At 34.2% G+C, this 25,559-nt stretch overlaps 2 protein-coding genes across 14 annotated transcripts in view; one reads left to right on the top strand and one right to left on the bottom strand.

Moving 5' to 3' along the window:
• The window catches only part of esyt2b (extended synaptotagmin-like protein 2b), an 860,030-nt gene that overhangs the window by 56,761 nt on the left and 777,710 nt on the right, over nt 1-25,559 (bottom strand). The gene's annotated exons all lie outside the window — the stretch shown is intronic.
• On the top strand, nt 858-23,053 carry dync2i1 (dynein 2 intermediate chain 1). 12 transcript variants are annotated; one of them, XM_005166441.5, is made up of 22 exons: nt 858-970; nt 1,233-1,286; nt 1,366-1,960; nt 2,057-2,112; nt 3,606-3,836; nt 3,951-4,013; nt 4,930-5,004; nt 5,449-5,674; nt 5,758-5,854; nt 5,965-6,094; nt 7,156-7,267; nt 7,368-7,462; nt 7,692-7,821; nt 18,748-18,920; nt 19,005-19,167; nt 19,300-19,407; nt 19,807-19,868; nt 20,564-20,615; nt 20,762-20,922; nt 21,006-21,137; nt 21,892-22,115; nt 22,283-23,053. In XM_005166441.5, exons 1-22 carry the CDS (start codon nt 956-958, stop codon nt 22,470-22,472), a joined length of 3,144 nt encoding a protein of 1,047 aa, XP_005166498.1. In that variant the 5' UTR covers nt 858-955; the 3' UTR covers nt 22,473-23,053. The 12 variants fall into 12 exon arrangements, with proteins under 12 accessions (XP_005166498.1, XP_073764943.1, XP_002662902.2 ...); XM_073908842.1 differs by having other exon boundaries at nt 20,714-20,922; XM_002662856.7 differs by having other exon boundaries at nt 3,951-4,019.

Raw genomic sequence — 25,559 nt, 5'->3', positions numbered from 1 at the left:
AAATGAAACTGCTTTTATTCAAGCCGAAATAAAACAAATAAGACTTTAGAAGAAAATTCCCTGCAAACATCATTTGGGAAATATTTAAAAAAGAAAAAACAATTCAAACGGGGGCTAATTCTGACTTCAACTGTATATATGCTTAGAACACAGACTTACATCTTGACTATTTTGACCAGATATGCCCAAAGAAGGGCTCGCGGGACAAAGTTGGCCCATATTGGTTTGGCCCACCATCCCACCTGAAAAGAGGGGGAGAATGATAGGGAGGTTATTGAGGATTTAAAAAAAAAGACAACTAAAATTAAAAGTTTCAATTAAATGTTGAAAATAAATCAGACTTTTAAAACGTAAATACTGTCAATTGACAACACTAACGAGCAAATCAAGGCAAATTTTAAGGCAGCTCGACTAGTGTAATCAGCATTGAACTCCATGTTATAAATGGGATTGTTTATGTTTTTACTGTAATGTTCATTATATAATGCTAACAATGATACTGCATCTTAAATTAATAAGTTTAAAGCAATGTTATTTCTAGTTATTTTTAAATCTTAGCAAATTATTAGAAAATTACCCATGGCAAATTTAATATACGGTTTGGTGTATTTAGCTTTGGCACACAGCCCTCAATCAAGTTTGGTTTTTTGGCCTTTTATAAAAAAAATAAGTTTGGCCGCCCCAGATCTTGACAAATAGGCAAAGACTGTAGTCATTTTATCAGTTCGATTTCTCGACTATTGTTAAAAATCGACTGCGTGTCCCATAGTAACGTTTGTATCAAACGACTGCTCTTTGCTCGATTTATTAGTCTGTTGTTACCAGCTAGTCATGTTGCCATAGTATCATTAAACTGCGCGTGCGCTGTAGCTGTGTAGCGGGATGGCGGAGGAAAAAGCTGTCAACACAAACTTACGATTGTTGGATAAATAAGAGAAAGTGGATCCCTGAAGTAATGCGCTCTGTGAAGGTATAGCAACTCTTAACCCGTATGATAGAAACTGGTGAATAGAGACTGTTTTATTGCTGATAGTTTAACGCTAAACAGTGCGATTAGCCACTCGTCGATAGCGAAATAAAACTGCTTCAGTTAAACCTGTTCATTACTGTCATCTCATAATGTGAACACTGAGTCAAGCAGTACTTAATTAGTTATATTATGTATCGTTAACGCAGCCACGAGCTTCATTCTTCACAGTTTTAACACATGTACTGTCCATTTCCCTCATAAGAAAATAACTAAAGAAGACACTTGGAGGTCTGATGATTTAAAAGTGCACATTCAGGTAATCTGCAGTTTGCTTGTGTGCAAGTAAAAGAGATAGCTTAAATGCACAACCTGTTAAAATGCTATTGTTTCACCAGGCACACAATGAGGAGAGCAGAAGAAGATCCAAGCGAGTAGAGGAGCACAGAAAACACAGGGATGGAGAATCAGAGGATCGCAGACACAGAGATCCTGACCGAGATCCAAGGAGAGAGAAAGAAAAGCGGAGAGAACGAGAGGGGAGTAAACACAGAGATCCAGAGAGGGACAGAAACCAGGATATCAAACGGGAAGATGTCAGGGAGGATAGACACAAAGAGAGAAGGAGAGAGCGGGAGAAAGCGAGACATGGGGATGGAGATGAAGATGAGAAAAGATATAATAGAGATGATAAGGAAAATGGTGAAAGACGGAGGGATAGAGAGAAAGACAGGAATGTGGACATGTACAATCAGGAGGACAAGGAAAGAGAAAGAGATAGAAGGAGGGCTGAGAGAGCTCGAAGGAAAGAGGAGAGAGGAGAAGGAGAAAAAGAGGAGAGGGAAAGAGACAAAGAAAGAGAACGAGAGAGAAGAGAAAGACACAGAGCAAGAGAAAGTGACCGGTATAGACTTGAATATGATGAAAAGCAAAGAGAAGGAGAAAGGCGAGAGAGACACAGCGACAAAGAACACTCTGGGCACAAAGAAAGAGGTTTGGTTATAGCAGTTTATAAATAGTGATTTTTTTTTATTTCATTTAATTTTTTTCTGAGAGTGTGTAATGTATATAAGATCTCTTTTGTTTCAGAACACAGAAGGGATAGAGAAGATAAAGAGAGGAGGAGAAGAGATAAAGAAAGTCATGTAAGTCAAATCAAAGGTATTGCACTTACACTTACCGGCCACTTTATTAGGTGCACCTGTCCAACTGTCACATGGCAGCAACTCACTTCAGCAACGCATTTAGGCATATAGACATGGTCAAGACGATCTGCTGCAGTTCAAACCGAGCATCAGAATGGGGAAGAAAGGTGATTTAAGTGAGTTAGAATGTAGCATGGTTGTTGGTGCCAGACCGGCTGGTCTGAGTATTTCAGAAACTGCTGATCTGCTGGGAATTTTACGCACAACCATCTCCATGGTTTACAGAGAATCATCAGAAAAAGAGAAAATATTCAGTGAGCGGCAGTTCTGTGGACGCATATGCCTTGTTGATGCCAGAGGAGAATGGCCAGACTGGTTACAGCTGATAGAAAGACAACAGTAACTCAAATAACCACTCTTTACAACCGAGGTATGTAGAAGGGCATCTCTGAACACACAACACTTCAAATTTTGAGGTGGATGGGCTACAGGAGCAGAAGACCACTCTTGTCAGCTAAGAACAGGAAACTGAGACTACAGTTCGCACAGGCTCACCAAAATTGGACAATAGAAGATTGGAAAAATATTGCCTGTTCTGATGAGTCTTGGTTTCTACTGCGATATTTGGAAGGTCGTGTCAGAATTTGGCATCAGGAACATGAAAGCATGGAGGCCTTTCATCAACGGTTCAGGCTGGTGGTGGTGTATTAGTGTGGGGGGTAATTTTTTGGCACACTTTGGGCCCATTAGTACCAACTGAACATTGTGTCAGCTCCCCAGCATACCTGACTATTGTTGCTGACCTTATTCATCCCTTTATGACCACAGTGTACCCATCATCTGTTGACTTCTTCTAGCAGGATAGCGCCATGTCATACGGCGCGAATCATCTTAGACTGGCTTTTTGAACATGTGAATGAGTTCACTTTACTCAAATGGCCTCCACAGTCACCAGAGCTCAATCCAATAGAGCACCTTTGGGATGTGGTGAAACGGGAGATTCGCATCATGGATGTGTGCAACACAAATCTGCAGCAACTGCATGATGCCATCATGTCAATACGGAGGAATATTTCCAGTACCTTGTTGAATCTATGCCATGAAGAGTTTAGACAGTTCTGAAAGGCAAAAGGGGTCCAAAGCAGTACAAGTAAGGTGTACCTAATAAAGTGGCCGGTGAGTGTATAATATAGTAATAATGTAATCTACCAGTGAAATGTTTGAAATGATTAACATTTTTATTGTTACATATTATTATATTAACTGTTATCCACTTATAAATATTTATAAGTGTAATTTCATGTGATAGCAAAGCTATTGGCAAAAATACTTAAAAATAAAATATAAAATATATAAAAATGGTAAAATCTGCCATACTATTTCACAATATCACTATTTTACTACATCTAAATTAAAAGTCTTTTGATTAGTATTAGTATTTATAATCAAAGTACTTTGATTAAAAGTCTCACTAAAGTTGTTTGTGTCGACAGATGGCAAAAACAAGTCACTCTCGAGAAGCTGAACACCATCGGCAGGAGCTGAAAGACTCAAAGGATTTTCACGGCATCAAAGATGGAGAAAGTGAAAAGGCAAGGGAAGAGAGAGAGCGGCGGCATGAAAGAAAGCACAAGGAAGCTTCAGACTCCAAAAGGAGTGACAGAGAGCAGAAACAGGATTTATCAGGCCATGACCTGAATGCAAGGATAAGCAGAGACAAAGAGGTACAAATATTGTCTAATAAATGCATGGGCTTTATGACATCCATTTGCTTTTTTTTAGGTTTGTGAGGTTATACATTTTGCTTCTACATGTTTTGTATTTGTGTGGGTGTGTAGGAAACTACCAAGAGACCTCAGTTAACATGGAGGTCTGATCAAGCTGAAACAAGTGATCCAGAGGTCTCTGTAAGATTCTTGTTTAAAGATTAGTGGCAATAAGTTAATATTCGGCATGAGATGATAAAAGTTTAGCTAGGCCTGTCACAGTAATTAATATATCGACTTATCGCACAATACATAGACATGACTTCAATAGTTTTTGGTGATGCAATAAATATCGCCCATACATAAAAAACAATTCTAGCAACATTTTTTCTGATTGTGCAGCATCTCTATCTCTATCTCTATTGGAGGTTTCAGTAATATGGTTAAAAAAACACCATAGTATTTACTATAAATGACTATAGTATATTTTCATGTTGGTGGCTGGCAACTGAAAATAGATCTGGTTGCAGATATCGCAGCCTCTGCACATTTTTGTTAATATTTATTATTATTTATTTGTTTAAGATATTTGTTTTCACATTCTGATTCCAATGCCCTAATTATTCAGTTGTTAAATTGACTATAATTCAATGAAATATTATTAAGAATAAAATATTATATTTTACCGCAATATATTTTGGTGCAATATATTATACAACAAAAGATAGTTACCATGACAGGCCTAAGTTTACCTTTGTGCTGCATGCATTTGTTGTTATTTTGATGCTTAATTTTTCATTTTCTTTCTTTTTTTCGCCAAAAAGCTTGATCTTTCAATAAAACCATTTCTATGATTTTTTCCTCACCCTTTCTTGCCCACAGTCACCTCCATTTTAAGTTTAATGCTAACTTCTTTCTTATAAAACATTTTACACAAATAAAACAACATACATCAATCTGAATGTCAGATCTTATACAAAAGCACATCTCTGAGCTTAATTTGTGTCTCACAAAATACATTAGTTTTGTTGAGTAATACTTTTCTTCTTTTGTAAACTTGTAAATATGTAAATTTAGAAAAATTAATTGTTGCTAATTTTTTTCATTCAAGGTAGAGAATGAAGAAACGGAACAGGACAAGGAATCAAGCAAAGATGATCGTAATCATTATGAGGAAGATTTTGAGGTGGGAAGCAGTCCAGTTCTTCCATTATAACTTATGTTGGAAAATTAATACCATACATAACAATACAATGAGGCAAGGACAAAGTCATTTTTACCTTTTTGCATTAAAGAGATAATTCACCCCAAAATGTCCCCAGCATTTCCTCACACTCACGAATTAATTATTCTGTTGGAAACCAAAACAAGATATTCTGAAGAATGCTGAAAAAAACAGCACTGATATCCATAGTATCAACAAAGAAATATGGAACTATGGAAGTAAATTGCTGCTTTTTTACTCAACATTCTTCAGAATATCTTATATTGTGTGAAAGACAAGATAGAAACACATCTGAACAAGTGGACGAGGAGTAAAATAACTATTTAAAATAACTGATGTGAATTTATATGCTGAATCTTGAATATCTTCTTGCATATTTTGAAATGCTGTTATTTCTGTTTTTAGGATTATGAGGAGGACTTTGAGGATGTAGATGAAGATGAGGATGATAAAGCGGAGGAGGATGAGAAAGAGGAACATGAGAATAAAGCAAGAGAGGATAAGAGAGAGCTGAGCCCCAGGAGAAGACAAGAGATTGAAGCCATCCAGAGAGCCATGGATGAAGAAAACGAGAGAATCTACTCTGCAAGATCAAAGCCTTCAACTGCAGACTCCACTGTCACCCAGAGAGGTAGTTAAACAAAGGTTTGTGTTCATTCTGCTGCAGACTACAGAAAAGAAGAGCTAAATCAGTGCTTTATTGTGTTTTCTCAGACAGGCTCTCGAACGCAAATCAAACACGTGGCACAATTATTGATTTTGTGTCAGCAAAGCAACGAGAGATCAGCCAGAAAGTGGCCAGGAAGCAAAAGCAAGTTCTTTATATGATAACCTGATAAGAATTACATTTAAACATACTATTTAATTAAATAGATTTGTTGATTAAGTTTATGAATCAATTGCATTTGATTTGATTTATAGGAAGCGCAGTGAGGAACTTCTGCGCCTGATTGATTTAGATTTCTCCATCACCTTCTCTATGCTGGACCTTCCACCTGTCAATGAGTATGACATGTACATCAAGAACTTTGGAACAGCCAATACAAAACAGGTTAGAAATAAATAGTGCTAAGGGCATGTTCATCTTATTTTGTGGGTTTTCTGTTTGAGTAAGTACTCAAAAATGTCTGTCAATGTTTTTAAACAATTGCTCAAATATATATAAAAAAAAAAAATATATATATATATATATATATATATATATATATATATATATATATATATATATATATATATATATATATATATATATATATATATATTTGTTCAAAACCTATTCAAGTTTCTGTAGTTGAACACAAAAGAAGATATTTTGAACAATCCTGGTAGCTGGAACCTATTGACTTCAATAGTTATTTTTTCTCTACTGTGGATGTCGATGTGTGGAAGCAACCTGCATTCAAAAAATATTTTGTGTTGTCCCTTTAATTATCCCAAAATGCAGGTGGTAACAACTACTTTTAAAAAATGTTGCAGTGTATAGAACCAAGCAAAGAACTATATTAATAACATATTAAAATACATATTGCAGAATACTTGCAACAAGTGAGACCACACAAAGCATTACAGATATCATGATGTCAGTCAGTGTTCATTTCGTCTACCAAAACTATAGGTGAAAACTGTCTATAGCCTATAGCTTGACATAAACAGAAACTTGACGATCCTTTACACTTGCAACGTGACTGAAAGTATGCATGTGTACACTTTGATCTGCATTATTGCTGAGGAAAAACAAGACCAAAAATGTAAAAAAGATAAAAAACCAGCATTACTTCCTCTAATAACCCACTGCATTGAGCTGTTTGTTCAGTAGATGAGGGGATCAGAGTGCACCCATTCAGTCATGTTAGTGGCTCATCAGACCTGTCAAGTTTACGTCTGTCAATCCATTTTGGTTGATGGAATAAACGCAGGCGTCAATCATTGGAATTTCAGAGTTAGAACTTTTACTTCTGAAGTCTTGTGTACATAACTTACCATACAATACACACAACAATAACTTGCCATATAAATTGTATAAATCATTTTACTCATGTGTTCTGTCAAGTATTTATTTTTTTCATGAAAAATGTATTTTTGTAAAATCCCACGAGTCTTTTGTGTGTCTAGGCTTATGTGCAGTGCAATGAAGACAGCACTGATCGAGATATACAAACAGAAGATGTTGAAATGACAGACAAATGGACTCAACACCCACCAGAAGCAAAATCAGCATGTGGTGGTACTGGGTTCAACATTTACTTCATTATTATCAATAAATAACAGTGTAAATGTTAAAATTAAGCGTTTTTAAATTCTGTTTTCTTCTCTGAACTTGAAAGGGTCTACAGGGACTCAGGCCAATGCAGTGGAATCCATAGCAAGAACATCTACTGATTCTAAACGCCTGACTACATTTTTACGTTCTGCTGCACAGGTAAAGAATATTGTTTATGGGTCACTTTATATTTCTTAAACACTAGTTCATTACAGTTATTAATACATATTTAAAATTAATCTCTACAAGACAGTAAAAGCACAAAAAAATGCTATTGTCTTGCATAATTTCTTCACAAAAATAGATATAGATGTGCATATGATCTGAAGTGGACCATGACACTGATAAAGAACTAGTTTATTAATACAGGTGCTTATTTCTATGTTAGGTGATGGCTGTTCTGGTCGAGGAGAACATGGCACAAAGTAATTCTGTCAAAAAACTTTGCTCTAAAACTGATGCTTTGTCCTTCAGTGACGGGTGCATTCAACTCAACACCAAACTTCCATTTCTGAATGGTAACGTTTATATGCATTACATTTACTTATAAATAGATGTGGCTGATGTATTCTTGTTTATTTTTATTGTTCTACATTCATTAATTAGCTGTTTTATTATGATCATCATTATTTTACCCTACTTTGATCAAAATACAGCTAAAACAGAACTACTGTGCTATTTTTTTTAAAACCCCTTTTCATATATATATATATATATATATATATATATATATATATATATATATATATATATATATATATATAAATTAATTTTAATATATTACATTTTTTATATTTAATTAAAGAATAGTAATTTCATTGCTTCATTTTTCAGTCTCACATGATCCTTCATAAATCTGCTTTGGGGCTCTATTGTGAACAATTATTATTGGTGCTCAATCAAAAATAATAGTTATTATATAAATACTGTATTTAAATGTTACGTGTTTTATGATGTTAAAGTGGGATGCTGTAACATTTAAGTGAGACAGGTGTAATGTGTGCGACAGATCAATAATGAGGCAAGGTTCAGTTACTCTCATTTAAAGCTTTTACTCAATAATTGAATTGAAACATGTAACAATAATAAATGGGGGAGAAAAAAACAAACAAACATTTATAATTATTATCTTTAAACAAGAACAACGAGTGTAAGCCAAATCAAAGAAATTAACAAAACAAAACAATCCTTAAATCTAATGTCTAAACTAGGCGTCAAAAAGAAACACAAATAAAAACAGAGATCTTCAGTGTGTACGACACCCGAACTAAACTAATCAAACTACAAAACTCAAAAATACACGGGTGGCAAAACACTCAAACTAATCTAACAAAACATCAATCTAAACTAAAACAAAACAAACCGGATAAGTCCGTTAAATCTTAGTTTAGAATCACACAACCATCATCATATGTTACTTAAAGCCAACAAAGTTCAACAAGCAACTCGAATTATCACAGTAACTGAGAGATCACAAAATAGACGAAGCATTTGCACAAACAAATTGCGTGAAGCATAAAGGGTACGCCGAGGCAGGGCGCACACCACACACTGGACTGACAGGGCTTTAAATACTTGCGGCTCGTCCTGGGATTGGTGGAACCGGAGAGCGTCATAATGATGATGGACAGAATAATAAACCAATAAGAAACCTAGGGTTGAGCAAACGGAGAGGAGGGTGAAAAAAAACAGGAAAAAAAACATAAATCATAACAATAATTGTCACTAATATATTTATTATAATGAATGAATTTAGTACATTCATTAAAATAAATGTATATACAGATGTTACTACTTCAATGTGTTCCTTGTACCGCCATTCATGCCGCGGCGACGGCGGTGCTTGATGCGCCAGCAGCATTTGACCGCTGGGTGGCACTTTAACCACAGATATTCAGCTTTGCCTTTTCACAATGCTAAACAGACTGTTCTGTAGGCGTAGCTTACTGTATGTGATGTGATGTGTTCAATTAAAATATAATTTTAATTTAGTTTTTCTGGTAATAGACATGCTCTTACACTATACTATGCTGTAGAAAAGATACATGGTGAGAAGTCAAAAAGCTAATATAAGAATTAAGTTATTAGCCTTCAGTGCCCGATTAAATTGCGTTGGGGTGAAAATAATGTTTTGATTTCTTTGACTATCATGGCAATGTTATAATCTCAAATCTTAAACGTGCGCATATGAAAAACAGCAAAATAATATAGATTATCCTGCCGATAGAGCACATCACCTCACAGTTGTGAACTTGCGATCACCTCAACTTACATTTAATTTTTTTTTTACCTGGTTTATTGTAAACTTATTAAGTGCAAAGAGGATTCGTTTTGGAAAATAGAATTGAAGAAATGAAAGACAACTAAAATGAAAGCACAAACATTCAGTACAAATAATTAGTCTTAAATAAATAAATAAATAAATAAATAAAGCAGTCTTTTAGTCTAAATATAGAGAGATGTAGTGTTTGCTATTTTGATAGAACTAAGAGACATGTTCATTTATATTTTTAATTTACGTTTTTATTTACATTTTCGTTGTTGATTATATTTACGATCTCATTTTATGTTTCAATTATAGTACATAATAATAAACGAATAATGAAAATAAATGAATAATGAAAATATTACATAAATTAAGTCTGGCAGGTTTATTTTTAATAATTTAGTTTCAGTTCCGTTTTTTTGTTTCAAAACGTCAATGTTCTGCTTTAAAGTATAACTGTTGTTTTGTTTTGTTTTTTTACTTAATGGCTCAGTATGTTTTGTATTTTATTTTCATATTCAGTCACCTTGCATATGCGTGTGAAATATAATGCCGCATAACCGCGGAAAAAGAAGAAAAGGCTGTCAGTTAAAGCTAATTAATCAAAATTGGCTATATTAAAATACAGCATTTATGTTAATACAGGCAGAGTGTGAACAAACGGCTAAGATATGTGCTTGCCTTGTCCCGCAAGTTTATTTTTAATAATTTAGTTTCAGTACTATTAATTTTTTTCTCAAAACGTCAATAGCACCTTCAATAATCTAAACATTAAAGATGGACCGCAAGATGTGTTGAGTGGCTATATGTGAAGAACAATGGCAAAGCTAAGTGTGATTATTGTAATAAACTAATAAGTTATAAAGCAGAGTCCCGACCAACAGGACTGACTAAGCATATGCGGTTGGCTCATTCTTCACGAATATAGAATTAAAATTATGGCGCGTTAGGTTCATTGTGCATCCTGCAGGTGCAACCAACAAGGGTTGTGCATTTGAGTTTAACTTTTTGAGCGTTATAAGCAGCTCGTTGTTAGTTTTTATTTAAATATATCGAGCCGAAACTAAGCAGCGCATTCTCTCCGCCTCCTCGTTTATAACCAGCGGGACACGCCACTGAAGCAGTGGAGGACACTCCGTCGTTCATAATCTTTGCTGATGTGTCGGAGTCGAAAGAATATATCAAAGAGGAATGTTCTTTTGACAGTCCCGATATGTTCAATCTTTTTTTCCCTGTCATTTTTCTTCAGCAAATTATATTTTTAAAGCTGCTTGATTCTTTTAAAACCGAAAGCAGAGCCCGTCAATTGGTGTTTTTTCATAAGATACTCCTCTATCAAGGTTTTATTTTATGAGTATTCTTTAATGTGCTTTTTAATAGTTTTATTTTATTCAAAGCAGCACCTAAAAGCGAATTTATCCTCAAAACGTGGCATGAGAGCGATGCATGTCATGTGTCGCATATTGCCTTTTTTTCTGATCTTTTTGCATAAAGGTTTTAATCAAAAGACAGGTAATTTAATTACTTTCGATGTGCTAAAATATTTGTTAAATAAATGTTATTTCAAAAAAAGCATATGCAATGTGCTCTGACAGGTAAAATCCGATTCTTTCTCTCTTTCAAGTTCAAAGCAAATTTGAATGCCAAAGGATTTTAGATATGCATATACAAGACTATGTAGTATATTAACATCAACAAATTAATAAAATAAGTAGCAAATGAGAAATAAATGACAGACAAGTTGAACAGACATTATCTCTAATTATCAGAATTGCAAGATTAAAACAGCTGAATATAGGCCTAAATAATCTAGAAAGCAACTACTGCGCGCTGATATTTCTTCTTCTTTTTTTCGGAATAACGAACAATTTCAACCGCGGGGAGATACCGACAGCTTGATTTGCAGGATTTTCTAACATGTTAGAAGCGGGCAGCGGACATCAGCTAGCCGTAAAGACGGGCCCGCACAAAAAAAAAAACATGGCTGCCGGTGGAGAAGCGGCTGTGCCCTCAGCAGCTGATTGAGACGGAGCTGCATATCCCGAGTGCACTAAATACTCCGAGATCCGGGAGAAATTCTACCCGATAATCCAACACATACAAAACAACTTTGAGTCCCTGTCGAACAGAACCCATCTTACTGGGGGAGTGTGTGTGCTGCTGTGTGTTCACCCAACAATACCCGCTCCTGTCTCCAACACACAAATACTGGAACTCTTTATGTGGACTTACTTTTGATAATAGGCTACTATTATTACCTTTATCCTGTTTAATGTTATCAAAAATCTATTTTTATTTTTATTATTATATTTTTATTTTTTTATTCTATTTTTATTTTTATTAATCATTTTTTTATTAGCCTATATGTTATTTTCATATTTGTTTGCACTACTGCCCTTTTTGCACTGTCTTGTTTGTGAGACGCGCACTGCTTTGGCAAAACGAATGTACAGTTACTTGTCATGCCAATAAAGCACCTCAAATGTGAAAATAGCCTAGGCAACAAATAACAAATAGTAGTGTAATAATAACAAAAAATGCCCTTTTCATTTTCATACAATAGGCCTATGTGTGGGTTTTGACAATATGTGTTTAATTAAGCTATAAAGATCAGATGAAATGCATAGTGAAATATGAAATAAATGTCTCTTTTGCTGAAAATTTAATTAATCTATATATTTATTATTTTAAAAATCAACTCATTTTTGCCCAGAGAAAGAGGCGCGCGGCACTAGCGGACATGGGGTGCTTTTCCAAAAAAAGACGTACAGTAACTTGCAGCTGAACTATGCACAGTTTGGGGAAAAAAAGGATATAGTGATGCATGTCCCCCAAAACCCCTAGTTTCTCTGTCGCAGATCCATCATTTAAATCAGGGCTGCGTTTCCCGATAACGATTGATCTTAGCACTTAAGAGCGTTTTCTACGAGTCATTTTGCGAACGTTCGTTATTGTTTCACGTGCGTTTCCCAAAAATGCACTTAACACAATTGCACGTAGCCCAGCTTTAAGTGCAACTTAGGAGTCGCTATCCGTTTGTTAAGTGCTGAAATGTCACGCTATAGAATGGCTCGTTATTGTTGCACATGTTATAGCAATCCATATAATTCTTCTTCTACTTGTGTGAATGTATATTCAACTCGAATAACATAAAAAAAATATTTTTGAGCCAGTTTAAAAACATAAATTAACTGGAAATGTCGTACTGTAAAAACACTGTCTTGCTCCAATCTCGCATAAAACTAATTCTAACAGTCCTTGCCGGAAATGACATCAGCATCATTTTCGATATTTATATGAAACCTTAATTAAGTAGAATTATTTATCAATTTCTTTATCAAAAATTGCTTATCTCACATCAAAATAAATAAATAAGTAAATAAATAAATAAATAAATAAGCTCTTACATTTATTTTTGAAAAGTTTAGCCTAATTATTAATTATTATTATTTGTATATTGAATTGTGTAATGTGTAGAAAATATAAATGAATAGAGATATACGTACAAATAAAATGAATAATGACTTTGAAGAGAAGTAAATTGTAGGTGCAATTTGCCGGTTGTCCAGCAGGTGCCCTCATAACTCTGTCTCCTTACGATGCACTTAAGGCTTTACGATTACTCCAGAGCACTCGTAGATCCACGAAGATTTTCAAGTGCTACTTAAGTTACGATGCTTTTGGGAAACAGACCGTAATATTAAGATCAGTCGTACGATCATTTCTACGAACTTCTTAGGCTTACGATGGTTTTGGGAAACGCAGCCCAGGTTAGTTATAAGTAAAACGCACATAATGATAAAGCACACCATCATCACGAGGGCAATTAAATAGACAACCTAAACATATTTTTAATTGTTTATTTATGTAATGTGAGTTTTTATAACTTTGTTCTTTAAATTATTTATAACTTAGGCTATTCTATCGAGATGACACCATAAAAGGCCTTCAATGCATTGATATAGGTAATAGGGATACAATGAAAAGCCGATTTTCACTATTGACCCTGTTTTTATTCATTGACGGCTTCCCAACGCCGCTTTTCCGTTGCGCGAAAAAAAGCTGCTGCAAATAAGCAAATTTATGACAAAACAATTTTAATAGTTTCATAGTAGTAGCTGGTGTGCTTCATCTGCGTGATTCTGATTTGACATTCTTCCGCTAAACTTGCACTGTGTTGATGTGTAAATGGACTATGTGTTGATGTGTTAATGGGCTATGATCTTTGCTATTGAGTTCTCTTTGCAACTTTCAATTTCGAGGTGGGGGAAGTGGGAAGAGGCAATTCAAATGTACCATCTCTAAAAAAAAGGCCGCTTACGCGGCATTTGTGTTTATTATTACCTTATTTTTATTTTATTATTATTAATTTATTCATTCATTCTTCATTCATTTTCTTTTCGGTTTAGTCCCTTTATTAGTCTGTGATCGCCACAGCGGAATGAACCGTCAACTTATCCAGCATATGTTTTACGCAGTGGATGGCAGAAGGGCCAGCTGGGGCTTCGGGACGGAGTGAAAGGAATTTGCCCCGAGTCTGGGAAAGATGGCTTGCCGTAATTACACTATAGTTTTCCTATCGCACACATGCGCCAAACAAATAAACAAATAAATAAAAAGGAAAAGAAAACATCTAGACTTATAGGCTGAGGTCTTTTTGCTTAAAATCGCCCTTATGTTTCCGTTTTAAATGTAAGGCTGTTGCATAGAATAATACAATTTTAATTTATAAGTGATTTTGCTGCGTCCCCCTTGATGTTTCAATAACGCATAATAATCTACACACCATATTAAAGACACAGCAGACATAAAGGTTGTGTGTGAGAGACCGAGCAAAAGAGCGCTCTCTTCACAGCTCTGTGGATGCTGCTAGCGGCTTCTTTCTTTTTGTTATTTATTTTGCAGATAATACACCATATGAATACAACAGAAAGACATAACACTTTACAAATAACCTTTTGTAGACTCAAAACAAGTGTCATATCTTGATAAGCCTAAGCCACATTGAAATATAATTTAAAGAATTACATTATCGGATATAATAAAATCGCATTAAATAAATAAACCAATATAAAACAAGCAAAAGCAAGCTATAACAGTTTAGGTAGGCCTATACATAAATAAAACCGTTAAAGCCAAATCAAACTTTTATTTTACAAGATATTTTCTTTTAAAAGATTTTAGATATTTTCTAAAAACAATAAACACCAGAGAAGGTTTAGAATATTATTTATAAATTATTTGGATATGATGATAATAATCAAATCGTGCTAACAGAGCATTTTTGGGAACACGTTTCAGGTCTCTCCAGTGCATTTGGGCTGAATGTTTGACTGTGTCTAAATGAGGATGTTATAAAATACATTTTCTACCGAGTTATTAACGGATGCACGATGCCAACACTCGGGGGACGTTCTGGGGGCTGGGTTTGCGTTACGCGCTGCGAGCTATAGGCCGACAGTGGAAATGCGACATGATATTCACAACGCGAGCCACAACAATAGTGCCATGCCCATCATCCTTACAGACAACTTCGCTTTAAACTGTATTAAGGTCCCATTTACACTGCACAGCAGTTTTATATAAAACGTTAATGATACATATAACAGGCTACATTTTGAGGGTGAAATAACCTTTTAAACGATGGCTTTTTATTTCAGTATTCAAACATTAAATAACGAATGCATCAAGTGAAATAACGAATATGCAAAAACACATGTATATAAATATAAAGGACTATTATAATTAGCAAAATGCTGCTCTATAGACAAATACTGCTTGACATTTTAGAAAATGTTTTGCGTATACCCAGTACCGAGAACAAACAAACAAAAGCACATGGCTTGTTAATCAATTTAATCAAGCTCTAGCCATGAATAAAATAATAGACTATTTTATTATTTTAATATTTTAGACGACGGGTTAGTAATTATATTATAAATGGTTATGTTCAGATCAATGAAATAATAACTTTAATAATTCTGCTTTGCATTTTTCTATGCATTACTAACATCACTAAACCATACATTTGTTTTATAAGTTAACCAAATATTTGCAGAGATTCAGCGTTTTTTTTTTCTGACGCGTCAAATTCAAATACAAAACATACTGAGCCATTAAGTAAAAAAACAAAACAAAACAACAGTTATAGCTACTTTAAAGGAGAACATTGACGTTTTGAAAAAAAAACTGAACTGAAACTAAAGTATTAAAAAAACAAACCTGCTAGACTTAATTTATGTCCTGCGGCAAAAATATTTTTATTATAATCTGCTTAAAATAGGTCAAATTATTTTATTTTTTTCTGCTTTTGATGAAGCTGCATTCAACTTAAGCTCAATGTCGGCAATGTCTTTAAATAAATAATATATCTAGGCCTATTTTCATTATTCATTAATTTTCATTATTCGTTTATTATTATCTATAATTGTTGAGACATAAAATGAGATAGTAAACTATAATCAACAACGAAAATGTAAGTAAAAACAGAAATAAAAACATAAATGAAAATGTCTTGTCTTAGTCCTGTCAAAATAGCAAACACTGAACATCTCTCTATATTTAGGTTAAAAGACTGCTTTATTTATTTATTTATTTATTTATTTATTTATTTATTTATTTATTTATTTATTTAAGACTACTTATTTGTACTGAATGTTTATGCTTTCATTTTAGTTGCAAAAAGATCAGAAATTGATCTCGCACGCGCAGGGAAAAAAGGCAATTATGCCACACATGACTTGCATCGCTCTCATGCCAAGTTTTGAGGATAAATTCGCATTTAGATGCTGCTTGAAATAAAATAAAACTATCAAAAAGCACATTAAAAACTTTAATAAAAAAATTAAAACATTCATAAAGGAGTATCTTATGGAAAAACACTATGGGCCCTGCTTTCGGTTTTAAAAGAATCAAGCAGCTTTAAAAAAATATCTAATTTGCTGAAGAGAAATGACACGAAAAAAAATAAAATAAAAAGATTAAACATATCGGGACTGTTAAAAGAAAATTCCTCTTTGATATATTCTTTCGACTCCGATACATCAGCTAAGATTATGAATGACGGAGTGTCTCTCCTGCTTCAGCAGCGTGTCCCGCTGGTTAAACGATGAGGCGGAGAGAATGCGCTGCTTAGTGAACCTAACGCGCCATTATTTTAATTCTATATTCGTGAAGAATGAGCCAACCGCATATGCTTAGTCCTGTTGGTCGGGACTCTGCTTTATAACTTAGTTTATTACAATAATCACACTTAGCTTTGCCATCGTTCTTCACATGTTGCCACTCGGCACATCTTGCGCTCCATCTTTAAACAAATGTTTACATTATTGAGGTGCTCTCCGGCGGCGAAGTTTCTGGCAGAGTAGCGAGTGAAAAAATGTGCTTGCAGAAATTGGAATCAAAATTTAAATTATATATAACAAGCATCGTATTCTTTCTAATCCTCGCCCAGTTTTAATAAAAGTTGTTTTTATATTTGTGGCTGTGAAGTTTATTAAGAATATATATATATATATATATATATATATATATATATATATATATATATATATATATATATATATATATATATATATATATATATATATATAGCCTACTTTATTTTTTTATACTTTAAGTGATCTGCTTGAGGTAGGTCACGTTTATCAATGGTAAGTTTTAGCCTAAGTTTACATCAATAACATAATGTGTATTGTCCTTTATCATACAAAAAAAAACAAGAAAAAAAAAACATTATTATACATAGTTTCCTTTAGCCTATAAAAAGGCCGCAAATGCATTAAAAGGCAAGCGCATATCTTAGCCTTGAGTTTGTTCACACTCTGCCTGTATTAACATAAATGTTGTATTTTAATATAGCTTATTTTGATGAATTAGCTCTAACCTTCGACAGTTTTTTCTTTTTTTTCCGCGGTTATGCGGCATTATATTTCACACACATTTGCAAGGTGACTGAATATGAAGTTAAAATACAAAACATACTGAGCCATAAGTAAAAAAAAAAACAAAAAAACAAAACAACAGTTATAGCTACTTTAAAGGAGAACATTGACGTTTTGAAAAAAAAATGAACAGAACTGAAACTAAATTATTAAAAATAAACCTGCAAGACTTAATTTATGTCCTGCGGCAAAAATAATTTTATTATACTTTTAGTGATCTGCTTAAGGTAGGTCAATTTATTTTTCTCAGTGTTTCACGTACTGTACGGCAATGTCTTTAAATAAATAATTTATTTAGGCCTATTTTCATTATTCATTTATTTTCATTATTCGTTTATTATTCGTTTATGTACAATTGTTGAGACATAAATAAGATAGTAAAATATAATCAACAACGAAAATGGAAATAAAAACAGAAATAAAACATAAATGAAAATGTCTTGTCTTAGTCCTATCAAAATAGCAAACACTGAACATCTTTCTATATTTAGGCTGCTTTATTTATTTATTTATTTATTTATTTATTTATTTATTTAAGACTACTTATTTGTACTAAATGTTTGTGCTTTCATTTTAGTTGTCTTTTACTTCTTCAATTCTATTTTCCAAAACGAATCCTCTTTGCACTTAAAAAGTTTACAATAAAGCGTGTTAACAAATTTTAAATGATTAATGAAGGAATTATAATGCTTTGACTTATTGTTTAATATCATTTACAAGCACAGTAGCTGTATGATCTATTTCTGTCCGTTCGCATCCCGTCCCTTTGCGCCCCCTGGCGGCTCATTCACAAACTGCGGTCATACACTAAAAACAGAGCGGCACCTATTTCAAACGGCGGCGGTACCAGCCGCGGCGTTAATAGCCACTTTGAACTCTCACCTACTGTAATATATTAGGATAATTCAAAAAGGACCGTGTGACACTGAAATACATACTACATAAGTAATGATGCTAAAAGAAATGAAAACATATAGATGCTAAAAAAATATTCACATAGAAAACAGTTATTTTAATTGGAAATAATATTTTACAGTATTAATGTTTATGTAATTTTCATCAAATACAAAAAGCATTGAGAGTTCTTTCAAAAACAGTAAACCATCTTAACACAGTGAACATTTAAATTCATTAACAGGGTCAAATATAACATACAATCAGTAATCATATGGTGGTAAATATTTATATACCTTGTTTGTTAAATTATTTATATGTGCATATCTACCTATTTTCAGGTCGGCAGGTGAGTCTACTGCAGTTTTCTCAGGTCCAAAGACAGACTCTTCTGTCTGTTCATCCTCCGTCTTCCAAAAACAGTTCTGTTCGCCTTGACAGTGAGACTGTTGTCTGCGTGTGGAACATCTGGGAACCATCCAGACCCCAAAAAATTCTTCTTTATGAATCTGAAGTATGAAAACGAACATACTGATGTCATTAAAATTCACCATAAGGATCAATACAAAAATTCTGCTTGTTTGTCTGGCCCTCTCAGGTGAAGTGTTGTTGTTTCAGTCCTGGTAAAGTTACATTAGTGTTTGCTGGTACAGCAGTGGGCTCAGTGATCGTATGGGACCTCAGAGAACATTCTGGCTCTCACTCCAATTTGGAAATTGGCAAGGAGGTGTGGACGTTGCGCTACCCAACCTTCTCAACAGGTCAGACTGTTTCAGATACGGTGCCTTCCAAAAAAAAAAACGTATATGTGCATGCAAAAAAGCCCTTTCATGTGTTTAGAAAGAGATGTTTGAAATCAGTTCACAGGTAAACTGTTTTGTGTTTGCTTGCAGATGCTGTGCTTTCAGGGGTGGGTCATCTCTCTCCTGTAGTGTCCATTGAACCTGTAATAGCATCTGCTGATATGAGTTCAACGAGCACACTGACTGCAGACATAGAAGGTAATTTAATCCATGCATTTGACATTCATCGTTTCAAAGTAATAAAATACACTACAGCTTAAAAGTATGCATCTTTTACATTTTACAAAATACATCTTTTGAACATAAAAAAAATTAGGGCGGGGGGAAAAATTAATTCAGATCAGCATTTCAGAATGAATTCTGAAAGATCCTCTGACACTGAACACGGGGGTTATTATGACAGCTGTAAAATGTACAAAACTATAACATTTATATAGTTTTACATTATAGTATATTTATATAGTATTACATTATTGTTGTTAACATTTAAAAAACTTTTATAAAAACATTCTAAGCAACACTAAAGGCTTGAACTGAAGTGTACATTTTGAGAAGAATCACAAAAAGAATTGTTTTGTTTCTTTTTACTAAATCTAGAGTGTATGGGATTGTCATTCCAGTTAGGATCTCTGGATGAAAATGGAGTGCTAACTCTCTGGGTATGTCTGCATTTCATTTTCAGCATTTCATCTTTTCTTCACAGAACCTCACATCAATTTGGTGACATCATATTCAAACTGCTTTTTGTTGTTGTTCTTGTTGTTTACATGTTAATAAAAAAATGTGGCCAATATCGCATTCCAGTGCAAACTGATCCATGCTCAAAATTACATCAACAACACCACACAGCTCACATAGCATGCTGTCATACCAAAGAAAAACCACTGAAGTCAACATTATACATTTATTTATAAGGCGATGTGCAGTGGAAGCCAGCATATTTGTTTTCAGGCAATAAGGAAGACAGAAACAGAAGAGAAAAGGGTGAGGAGAACGAGAGGAATGTTTTAAATATTTAGAAATAATGACATAAGAGCTGCCGCTGTAACACTTATGAGTTCAACACCTCATTGTGCCTCTAATGAATATATCAGCAACCATTTGTCATTTTCACAAAACAATAATAAGATAAATAAATAAAACAGAGTGTAAAATCTTTAGTGACTCACTTCAGCCCAGAATTATGAAGAATGCCAATCTAGAATGATGCAAAAGTCAGTTACATAGATAACAATTCAACTGTTCAGACTGAGGTCATCTGACCTGCATCAGAACTGAAGGTTTATGCTGTTCACACTGTCAGGAGAGAAAGAAAAAGGAAATTGGGATTTGGATCACGCTTTGTTTTTGACAGGTTGTGATTGAGCTGCCCAAAGGAAATGATTCTGGATCACAAACAGATCTAGGTAAGTCTTATTTCTCTAGTTTCTGTAAGACTGCTTCAAAAAATGTGTATAATCAAAACAACACAATACTTAAATGAACTTAACTTCATTTTACACAGTTCCATTAGACCTCCATCATGCTAGCAATGCTGTGTCTATCTTGCTAGGTCTCAGGCCTGGTGGTAAAGTTAAACTACTCCACAGCTCCTCTTTACAGACCACTGAGAGATTACCTAAAGACACTATAATGGGATTTGGACCATCTGTGAGCCTTCAGTTAAAGTTCCTCCCTTCTGATTCAAATCATTACTTCATTGGCACTAACATGGTAAGCATTACGTGATGATAGTGGATATTTTTGGTGGTAATTCCCATTACATTAAATTAAAATGCTTTTTTATATTATTAAAGGGCCTGGTTAGACATGGTACAAGGCACAGTTTGAAGGTTCTCCCAAAGGTTTACAGATCACAGTCTGATAGCTATAGGCCAGTGGAAGTCACAGCACTGGACTTCAGTCCTTTGGGGGAACCCTTTTTCTTGGTAAGTGCAGCTTCCATTGCACCGTATGTGTATTTTTTTATATTTCTGTTTTCAAGGTTGTAGGAGTATATTATAAAAGTATTAGGTCACCTTAAATTAAAATTAAATGTTATTAATTAGTCACCCTCATATAGTTTTAAACTTCTGAGACCTTCATTTTTCTTCAGAACACAAATTATTGATGAAATATTTATTTGTTGAAATCTGAAAGCTCCCTTATCCTCCATAGACAGCAATTGACTTGTTTAACGTCCAGAAAAATACCAATAAAACATCCTCAAAACAGATGATAAGCTTTCAGTGGGTCAATTGGAATATTGTCAAGCTACGAGAATAATTTTGTGTGCACATAACAGTTGTTTCTCCTCAGTGTCAGTATTGGGCACACATTCATGAGCACTGTGCACTGATGTACTGGAAAATGCTGTTCATATTTGCCAGAGAAGATTTAGACATTATAGGCTTATAAGACTTGGAAATAAATCTCTGTTTATCAATCAAGTCAAATCAAAATGGGCCAATCAGAGCAAAACACAGACTCTGAATCTCCAAATGGGTTCATTAATATGCATGCTCCAGGCAACAGTTGATGTTATGCCCACAATATTTCCTAAACAGATTAAAACAGAAATAATTTATTAAATGCTTAAGAATTCCTGCCTTAAATTTACACAATTTAATTATTTAAATCAATGCACTATATGGCACCTTAATATCCCTTGTGGTTTGTAAGCCCTTTGGTACCTTTTTGTAGATTGGCTGCAGTGATGGGTCAGTTCGATTACACTCTGTCCTGAGAGAAGATCCATTGATGGAGTGGGCAGGACGGTCTAGTGGAGCTCCCATTCTGTCTGTGCAGTGGTCTCAGACACGGCCAGCTGTGTTCTGTGTTCTGGATGCTGCCTCTGATCTTCACATCTGGGACCTGACAGAAAAGGATTATGTGCCAGTCATCACCGAGAATATACACAGTGACCGGTAAAAAGCCAGGACATTAAATGTTTAATCTTTTTAATATAATGGCAAACTTTTTTTTAGTGCTATACAAAATATATTAGATGCTGAATAATTCCTCAATGTGTAAGTATGTAGAGAAAGCAAGTTGCTAAAGCACTTTACTGTTTTTAAATTCTGTTTTCGAACAGGGTTACAGCCATGGCAGTGTTTGGTGAGCCGGCCAAACAAAACACATTTTCTGGCATCGCGCTTGCCAAGCAGTCCGGCAAGGTGGAGATTCAGTATTTCAAGAAGTCACTTACAGTGTCTAGTGCCTCTGACAAAGAAAAAATTGATTCTATTTTGCATGATGCTTTTTTGACACGAGATATGAGATGATATGGAACATCCAAATCAAGAAGATGTCTGTCTGAACATAGATTTAAATTAATATCCTGTCAAAATCCATTATATGCTTGATTATAAAAACACAAAGATTCATCTGAGCTAGTTATACACAGTATGGGCTGACTCAGTGAATGATAGTTCCTTGTTACATCAATAATGTACCTAAAGCTGCAAAACTGTGTATATAACAGCATGAACTGTGTAGGGTGAGAAATGGTCTGTACATATACCAATTTGTTCTGTACACATAACAAATGTATTTCCCTGGCTTAAAATTCATTACTTCTGAAACTTTGCTGACATCAGCTGGAACATGATAGCTTTGTTGCTGTAAGCAGCATTTTGTAAGGTTAGATCAAATGCTAAAGGGAGCACATAAATATGAGCTTTCTGGTCCTCAGGGATATAAAGGCATTATATCCTTTTTGTATTATTTTACAATATGTGCAGATGAATATTTACACTGTGTAGCATTTAAAAAGGAATGGTCTCTGTTATTTCTTTACTATCGTTGTACTACTGTACTTATTAATGGAATTTTTTAATTAAAAGACAATTATATTTAAACTGCATTTGCTCGTTCTCACACCCCTTTTCCATGTACATTGTAATTTACAGGGTGCAAATTATACATTGACAGTTTTTTTTTGGGGGGGGGGGGGGTCAACCTTTTCTGTACGTTTGTTGGTTTCTGTAGTACATGCTTCAATTAAATTTATGTATTGATTTAAATTACATCTAATATATTAATAACACCTATTGAAGTTTTCATTGTTTTGAGAGATGTTTAGTGTATTCTGACTTACAGTCAGCTCTGATTAATTATTTTAGAGGTTACTGTAGGTCAAAATATTCAAACTATGCATCTAGTTTTACTTTACTTTTAAGATATATGTAGATACAAACACATATTTTACAGGAAATAAAGTCTCTTGGTACTCTTGATCTGCAGTTTCAGACTGTTAAATGAGTTCTAGCATAGGCTGGTTGGTGCGATTATGCATTGAAAATGGCCTATATATACAAAAGTATATTTACATTTTAATATTTAAATTATTAATATTATTTAAGATACAAGATAATGTGATCAAGAAAAAATATATGTTTTTAAAACATTTAACAGATCTGTAGAGAAACACATTACATGTGTTTTAAATCAGTCATTCCTTTCAATTATTATTCTCAATGCTCTATTATAGTTATATATGTTGGTAAATATTTTAGTGGAATTGTAATATAATTATTTTGCCACGAGGCAAAATTCGTGTCTGTTTTTCCTTGGAGAAGGACTATGAAGATTTGTGCTCTACTTGAGTGGACAATATACTCTGTTGTCTGTGGGTTTTCTCCATGGTTACTGTTGCCCAACGGCTCTGGTCAGAGAGCTTTCTTTTTCTGAGCTCTTCACCGAGCTGCTTGCTTCCACGTGAGTTGAAAATAGGTTCAATAACAAAATAAATAAGTAAATTATAAGTGTAGTCAAGACCAAAAAAGTAGCACGTAAGTTAGTTCTTTGAGCCTAAATTAACGCTTTCGCTAGTCGAATTATGTTATCTTTTAACAACTTCGAGACAAAATAAACCACGACAAAGAAGCGCGTGATGTGGTTAAAGTATCTAACTTATTCAGAATAACGTTAATCCGAAAATTTAGATTATTACAGAAAAAATTGAGAACTCACTGGTTGAGTGTTTAACGAGTTCGTCTTTCGGTCGAGACGATGGAGGAAAAAGTCAAATGAGGACGGATAGCAGTGATAAGGTAAAGTTAAAGGTCTTCAATATTACGTCAAATCAAATTACTTACTAACGTTAGTTTACCTAATATTTACACCCGTTATTCATTTTTGCCTTTTTCATGTAATTTTGTTGGCTGTTTAAGCAAACAAAATCATCATATGTTTGCCAAAATGTGTGTTTTATTGAAATTTTAATGTTGCACCCTCATTTTCGTTTATAAATTAATACTCCGAACATTTATGACGAAAATATCTACACTAAAACTCATAAAAACGACAACATAATCCCAGTGCCTTAAAAGACAGGTCACACATCTTTGACTTTTATTTTATTGGCAATAAGCCATCAAAATTTTCACTATTATTTAAATATTATGTACTCATTTGTGATATTTTGGCACTATTTTTTTAATTTATTTTTTTAGGTTTTGTTTGAGCAAATATCTTTCTTGTTTGAGAAAACGAGAGGCTGAAAGCACGAGCCACACTTTTTAATTATTTCTCTTTTTTTGTTCTCTACTACTGAACATTCTGTACCTGCCTCTGTCCAGATGGATGATGTGGATGTTCTCACCCATGGCCTTCATCATGTCCTCCACCTCTCCTGTGAAGACCCTGTTCGTCACATGAGCTGTGGTGAGGGTGTCGCAGGCTTTGCTAGTCTCCATCATAGTGGTCTTGTGCACTTCTATTACCCTGATGGCCGTCTAAGTGACCATTCGTATTGCCAGTCCAGCACCATCCACTATGCTGGTCTCACCTTCACACATCTGAGTCGCAAAATAGTTGGCTGGGGCCCCGGGGCCGTTCTCAGCGTATTAGATGGAGAACTGAACCCTCTGTTTCATGCTGTGGAGCCCATGGATGTGAGGGTTTGCAAGGTGCGGTTTTAAACAAACTTTTAACACGTTAATCGTTGATTAGTTAAGAATTAAAGATTTAAGTCTCCAGATGATTTATTACAGTACGTTAAGAATACCAAGTATTTTACTTATGTTTAAATATGCAAATGAGGCATTATTTTACTAAATATACAAAAACTATGCAAACTTATACAACCTATGTAGCAAATTTTACTTTACTTTTCGGCAAATGTAGAAACTAAAGCTTGTGAACACTTACGATCGCTATCAGTGCTCTAGATCTTCTGGTTTTTGACTTTTGAATATTTCTCTCTTGCATCGCATAGGTTGATTGGCGTGATTATGCATTCACAATGGTATGAACCATATAAATGTACGTTTATATTATCTATTATTGTAATTATTAATATTATTATTTAAGATTCTGTCTTTATAACTCCATAATACTGCAAACAGGCAGAACAAAGTTCACAATTA

Source organism: Danio rerio, chromosome 7 (assembly GCF_049306965.1).
Source record: "Danio rerio strain Tuebingen ecotype United States chromosome 7, GRCz12tu, whole genome shotgun sequence".
Taxonomy (NCBI): Eukaryota; Metazoa; Chordata; class Actinopteri; order Cypriniformes; family Danionidae; genus Danio; species Danio rerio.
The sequence above is the reverse complement of the archived record's forward strand: the minus strand, read 5'-3'. Positions and strand labels throughout refer to the sequence as shown.